Source organism: Ciconia boyciana, chromosome 2, assembly GCF_034638445.1.
Source record: "Ciconia boyciana chromosome 2, ASM3463844v1, whole genome shotgun sequence".
In the NCBI taxonomy this organism is placed as follows: Eukaryota; Metazoa; Chordata; class Aves; order Ciconiiformes; family Ciconiidae; genus Ciconia; species Ciconia boyciana.
In genome coordinates this window covers 110,543,830-110,551,073 of record NC_132935.1, presented here as the reverse complement: position 1 = coordinate 110,551,073, position 7,244 = coordinate 110,543,830, and the positions used below count along the sequence as shown (strand labels likewise).

The 7,244-nt window shown below is 37.2% G+C and overlaps 1 protein-coding gene across 8 annotated transcripts in view; it reads left to right on the top strand.

The window, feature by feature from the left end:
• The first annotated feature begins 3,558 nt into the window (after positions 1 to 3,558).
• The window catches only part of COL15A1 (collagen type XV alpha 1 chain), a 158,950-nt gene continuing 155,264 nt past the window's right edge, over positions 3,559 to 7,244 (top strand). For 6 of the 8 annotated variants that reach the window (XM_072853514.1, XM_072853512.1, XM_072853509.1 and 3 more), the window contains exons 1-2: positions 3,559 to 3,905; positions 4,040 to 4,122. In XM_072853514.1, coding sequence (XP_072709615.1) covers positions 3,895 to 3,905; positions 4,040 to 4,122 — 94 coding nt within the window. In that variant the 5' untranslated portion in view covers positions 3,559 to 3,894. The remainder of the gene's footprint in view (positions 3,906 to 4,039; positions 4,123 to 7,244) is intronic. The other 2 variants (XM_072853513.1, XM_072853507.1) reach the window with 1 other exon arrangement.

Below are 7,244 nucleotides of genomic sequence, written 5' to 3'. Positions count from 1 at the left end.
CTGTAATTCTACAGAGATTTGCACTGCCTGTCTTATCCAGTTACATGACTGCTATGCAGTTAAGTTTGGCGATGACATGAGGGGTTTTTTTAATAAGGACAGGGGCAGATTGTAAAGAATTACAAACAGCTGTTCTAAGAGTGAATGACTGGAGAATAAAATGGTAGATGGAATTAATTTCTACTATTTGTTATAAATTTATTGAGAGAGGGAGGAGAAATCCTAGTTATACATAAAATTACTTCTTAGGTGCAAATTATTGAGCTTACGAGAGTTCCTTTAAAACATAATCTCGGCTGCTGTCAAGAAAGTACACCAGTTGTGTTCCTCATCATGAAAAATATAGAGGACATTGCTATGTCACTAGAGAAATCTTGGGATTATTTGCATCATGTGCAGTTATGATTCCCCGAACTCCACCAAAGAGCAAAAGTGATGTATTAGAACGCAGAAATTCTGAGAAAGGCTAAAAAGATAACTGGAGGTGTGGAATGGTTGCAGTACAAGAAATTACCAAGTAGGTTCACACTGAGCATAGAAAGCAGAAAAGTGGAAGGGGTATATAAAAGAGGCTTCTGAAATCACAAAGAGCATGAGGAAACAGAATGGACAGTGAATAGGTGTTCCCTATTCAGTACAAGAACTTGGAGGCATTGAAGAACATCAGCAGAACCCAAGTCAAAAACAAAGAAGCAGAAACTTCTTTATGAAAGGCATAACTGAGCAGTGGACCTCCTTGCCAGAGGATATTGTGAATGCCAAATATTTATACATGCTCAGGAGAAGTCTAAGCAAAAGAGAAATCTTTTATTCTTTTCTAGCATGGTTCTTAACTCACTCAGGCGTTGGTGCATACTGCTTCCCTAACACTAATCTTGCACAAGAATATTCTTATGATTCTTAAATCCTATGATTATAAAGGCTACAAATGTGCAGCTGAGAAATTTTTGTTGCAGTCAGGAGGAAAAAAATCAACTTCTTAACACAGACATGATCAGAAATATAAGAATACCCAGCCAGACTAACTCAGTGAACGAGTAAGAACTGCAATGGCAGAATTGTCTGCCATTTCAAATCTTAAGGAATACAATCAGTTGACAGAGCTGAGGAAAGTAAACAAAACTTCTGCCTGGAAAATGGAGATTTTCAACCAGCAGGAAAACTCCAGCTTAGTTGAAGACAGCTGGAGACAGTACCAAAGGAAAACACATCCTAATTCAAAGGAGTCCTGCTGTGTTTGAAAAGGAAGAGACAAACAGCAAGGTTAAAACTGAGTGGATGTGTACAAATGTCACTGCCCTTGTGGGGAGCAAGATAGACATAGATAGATAGATATAGCAGATATAGAGTGCCTGTTAATATTCTGTAATTCTTAGGACTACAAATGAACACTAGAAACTCAACAAATCTCAAGGCCCTACAGGAATGGGGGTAATAAACTGTATTTAGAGATTCCTCCACTGCTGTCCATCTAAAACTAATGGAATGCAGAGGTCAAGAACCTGCTTCGCCTTACTTTCCTTTATCCAGTAGCACTAAAAATAGTCAGCGTTGGCTAGACATCCATGTTAAAATATCCAGCAGAAACCAAAGGCTCTCTCAGCAGCATTTCAAGTAGATCATCTGCATGAACAGTGTATTACCTACGGGAGAAGGAGAGGTGTTACTTCCTTTTTTCTATGGGTTTTCTAAAATCAGAGGAAAAATCCATCAAATTGAAACAATAGAATAAATTTTATTTTTAATGAAAACTTTGCAGCTTATACTGTAGAAAATCCTTAAATAGTCATCTAAATGTTATAAATCTGGAGTCTGATCATACATTTGTCTCTTAAATGTGTTAGTCTACTGTAAGGCATCAAAGCAGACATGTTTTGGACATATATAGCAGACAAAATCTATACTGCAACAGGAGGCATTATGCAGGTAAGCCTCTGACATTTTATGTATATAGAGGTAGAAGAATTACTATTGAAACAAGGAACTGAGTTAAAAAATAGTTTGACAGGACTAATAATGGCTCTTGGTAGCTATTGCTAAAGATTACCTGAAAAAAATGGAAAAGTGAGCCAGGATTGTAAATACATACATTTTACAAGAACGCTTAAAAAACCCAGTATTTTCTCCTGGGATAGCTTATATCTAGTGTCCTAGATAAAGGCATAAAATCAATGCTTTTGGTATAAGATTTGCATAAATGTTGCAAACAGTGTTCCTATAAGCAGCGCTGCTGGTGGCAATAACAATGGAGAAACTTCAGGGAGAGAGAAAGGAAAGATCTAACAGCGTCATGTAGAAAAGGTGAATGATGAAACTTTTTTCAGCCCTGATAGAGTACTATGGAACTGAAAAAAGGGGGTCCTTGGTCCTCTGAAGAAGATAGAACAGTGTGTGTTTATAATAAGAAATTTGATTAAAAGATCGTTTGATCTCTTGCTTCCTTATCATTAAGCAGAAGGTAGATAGCAAATAATGCTGGTCTGTGGCTTAGGTAAAAATATACCTGAAGAGAGCTGACCTGTTGTGGTTTCTAACCTAAAAGAGGAGTCTGGGGCAGAATCAAGATTCTAGCTTTTAAAGCCCTAATCTCTGTATTTCCTTATTAAATAAGTTAAAAAAAAAAAAAAGAACCACAAAAGATCCCCAAAAATAGTCAACAAAGCAAAACCCCCAAACTCAAGCATTTTATTAATGGTGCAATGAAATTCTTCTTAATTCTCTTTATTGCTTGGGATTGTGCTTTCATTACTGCAAAAATCTTTACTCCTGTCTGTCCCCCGCGTCCCATCCTAGGTAAATCCGGTTTTAGTTTTGAATCTCCTAAAGCAATCTTCAGCACCTTCCAGCCCAGATCTACCAAGAGCCCACTGATCTCTTTCCACATGCAATTCTTTCCAGGCTCCCTCCTGTCCCAGTCAAAAAGTGACAATTGCAGTCTTTGTTAAAAAATCTTATGACTTAAAAATTGTCTGATTAATCTCAAGCTTATTCTTCCAAAAATTCTTTCTTGAGCAAGAATTGGCTTTGAAGAACGACATGTGGAAAAAAAGGCTTTTCATGAAGTTAGGAGGGAGGGGTGAAATAACACTTTTAATGGAAACTATTAGAAATGCTTAGTGACAGGGTCTCTATAGCAGACACATATATGTACAGCTGCTGAGGTAGATACACACTCTTAATCTACATGCAGGGTGTAAATCTTTGTAAATAGGAGTATTAGGCTTAGACAATTTGCAAGAGAAAAGGTTGTGGTTCAAAATGTCTCTGTAGGTGACAGAAAATCTATAAGACAGTACAACTCTCAGGTATATGTTGCAATTTAACTGTCTGTGACTGCTCTGTCCTGCTCATATCTTAAAACATGCTTCTGTTAAAGTTTGGTTAAAATGGCCAGAGAAATGTCCTATTCCATACAAGAATGCATATTATTTGGTATATAATGCTGGATGGAAGGATGTTGGAGATCATGTTTTATTGGATAAGTAAGTGGAGATTATGAGTGGGCGGGGGCGGGGGGGAAGGGGAAGCTGGAGAAGCTATGCTACTATCTGTCAGGGTACAGACAGGGTAAAGGCAGGGTAAAGGGTAAGACTGGATAATGACAACGTTGGGATGATGTACAGCAGTAAGGGGTGTCCATCAATAAATAAAGTAAGAAGTTTTTGGCAGTGGTCTGACAGGAAAGTCTACACGGAGTCAGATTTCAGAGCTGGAGCGCTGAATTGCAGTGAGTCACACAGAGAGCCTGAGAGCTGCCTTTGTTCCACTTGTGTCTGAACGTTGGAGGAGAAACAGCAGGCTCCAGTTTTTATTAACTTCTTATTTTCCTAAACATAAAACTCATGTGCACTGAACTTTTTCCTCACTTGAGGTCTTTCAACTGATTTTCAAAAAATGCTCTCATGGTAAGAACTCTCACTTCTAAATTTTACTTTTTCTTTTTTTCCCCTTGTGCTTCTGTATTACACTATTTGATCTCATTCTTTCTCACCCCCATCCCCTCTTTTTTTTTTTTTTTTTTTTTGCACACCTGCTCCAGGCATGCCTGGTGGACCTGGGACTTGCTGCTACTGCTCTTTGGCTTGTCAATCCATGCTGGTTCAGCAGCTCAGATCATAGAAGGTAAGACTTCTCCAAATCATGTCTATAATTTGAGAGTAAGGGCTAATTTTAAGATATGCTTTCCTAATATGGAAAGAGACTCTACATTTCAGTTCTTCATTTTCTCTGCTGCTTACTGTTCTTCATTTCATATAGGGAAGCTGCTGCAAGTTAAGAGCTTAAATTGCCATTCATTCTGGAAAAGGGAAAATAAATACGCTGGTTCCTCAGCTGTAAGGCAGCCTATCATGCCTGCTCTCTCAATATCTCTTCAGAGTGTAATAATCAACAGAAAGTACTTCAAAGAAATGGAGAATACTGAATGTTTTTTGGTGTATCACATCAGAGAAAAGTAGCAGAAAGCAACTAGGCTATGTGTCACTCTGGAGATATCAGGAATGTGCCAGGCACATTGTGAGTGCAAAGACACAGATGTGACGCTTGTTCCAATGCATAGAGATTTCTCCTGGTAAGTGTCTTTAAGTGTTAAATGTTTAGTTTTACCAGCCTAGCCTTTATGGACTTTCACTGAAAAGTCTTTCTGTAATTGCATATCGTATGTTCTTGTAACAGAGCCAAATCCTTCGGCATCTCTGGAAGACATAGCCTCAAATTTAACTTAAGAGAGAGAACATTGATTTAAAAGTTTACATGTAATTTTGAGAAAAGTGAAAAAGCTTCATCTATTACTTTTCCATTATGAGCAATGATACTTACATCAAAAAGAGGTTTTTTACTATCTTATCAAAAATAGTCTGAACTTGTTATGTAAATGACCCCTAGATAACTATGTGATAGGAGCATTAGAAATTATTGAAAAGAAGTAGATATTGCACATGAAGACTTCAATGCTACTCGAACTGTTTTTTTCCTTTTTAACTGACACTGCCATAGAACAGATGGTGCATCTAAGAGCCAAAGCTCTAGGTAACTATTTCAGTAGGACAAAAAGCTACAGATTAGTTATCACTCACAAATGCTGTAAGTACAGATGAGAAATATGTAATGCTGTATTACAGATAATTAATTAAGGAAACAAACTGGAACCAGCTATTAGAATGAGGAAAATGTCATGAACAGTGACAGAAATATGTCTGAATAGTGACAGAAATACAATATATTGCATATACATTGGAGATAAATCTGTTGCATCAGGCAAAAATGTTTTTCTTGAGCTGATGAATGAGTGCAGTGAGATCTGGACAGGAGACAACCAAATTTTGGCACATAAAAGTTAATAAGCAGAAGCTCATTAAAACTACAAGCACAGTTATCACTGTGCTTGTAAAAGAACAAATATTTATTTGACACACAATTTCTTTTTTGGTGGATCTATGCCAGTTTCTATTACCTGAAGCTTTGGTTCTTTAAATATCCTACCCTGTGAAAGTCAGATCAGAAGTAGGAAAGATAACCCCTGCTGATACAGGACAGTTTCTTCCTGTGCAGAATCTTATTACTGCTGGAAGGACTCCTAACCTTAAGCATGAATGAAGATCAAGTGGGGTTATGCAAGTCTCCTTAGATCACTGGAGACTTGGAGATTGTTCTGGTAATGTAATGTGTTCCTGCATGATTGTCCTAGCCTAATATTCTTCCCTACTCATTTGTCTGTTAATCCAGAAGTTCCTGTTCCCAAATGTTTACTAAATTTTTTTTACATCTGATTTTTAAGTCCCTGATGTAATAGGGATCTCATGCTTTCTATTCCACAACATCGGACTATGTTATAAACAATATTTTCCTGATGCTTGGTTTAAATGTTTTCATCTTCTGAAATCAGGTGTTGAGTGCTAGAAATAGGAGTAATCTTCTTTTCTTTCTAGTCCTGCAAATACACGAATGATATAAATTCTCTCTGTAACTACTGAAAAGTGAAGAGGTATATACTTCAAATCTTTTAGTCTAACTATTGCAGAAATAACCTCTTTTTCCTTTCCCACAGTTCCTTTTAGAAATAGAGTGCACAGAAATAAATTGTGTATTTAAGATGAAAATGTTTGGAGACACAGGGAGATGAATTGACTCTCTGGTATTCAGGCCTTTTGGTGCTAAACATGTTTTATCCAGTGTCCATTTTGTCACTGTCTCCTTTAAGGTTACTGCTTTCCAGGATTCTCCAGCCCATTGAATATTGCTGCACTGCTTTTCTGATGGCTGACCTCTCCTCTCTCTCCCCATAGCACATATTTATATCTCTAAATTCCTTTTTATATAAGAGCAACTGGGAATGAGTAAACATGGTTTTAGAGGAACAGTGCAGGTTCCTTCTGCTGTACCATTGTACAGGCTATATGTAAAAGGAAAAAAATACCTTGAAATGTTATTGAGTTGGTTAAATAATGTCAAGAAAATTGCTCATGGATTAAATTATTCACTGAGGGATGGGGAAGGAGTAACTTATGTTTTACAAACCTGCAGACGAAGCAGTGACCATCAGAGTTTAGAGGAGAAAAGTTTGTCATCTTTGCCTTCACCAATCAGATAACCTCTTCAATGAGGTCTAATGAATTTGCTTACTGGTATGCGATTAGGCAGCTATAGCCTTGTCTTCTTGTTTTCCACAGGGGAGCACCAAATTGCAGAGTGGGGTGGAGGGTGCAGATAAAAACAAAAGCCTCAGCAGCCCTCCAGCAGAGGGCTTGAGCTCTGCCTTGCCTTTGTGAGAGATATTAGAAAGATTAGTTAGAAAATTTTGATCAGTTTCCTATCAGGAAAAGTTTTTTGACCAAGTCTTGTTCTTCTTGAGGAAATTGTATAATTATGGACAGTTTCTACAGAGAAGGAGGAAACAGACTGAAAGGATGGTGGGAAAGTGTAGGGGGAAAATTCACATGTCAGTCTTTGAAATTGTTTGAGAACTTCTGGATTTTAGTTTAACTTTTTAGTGAACTTGTGGGATGTTGGGACTTTTGTTTCAGTAGAAGTGTTTCTTTCAGTAGAAGTGTTTCTTTCAGTAGAAGTGTTTCATTTCTAAGTCCTAGAATGTCTGACTACTTGCTTTCATTGTAAAATTGGACAGACAATAAAACAGAGTATTTAAAACCTTTAAACCTTAAAACCTTTAAAATCCTGACTTACTAATTCACAGTAACAGCTGAAATCCCTTCTTGATCAAAATGACATCCATTTAGCTTGTTAAA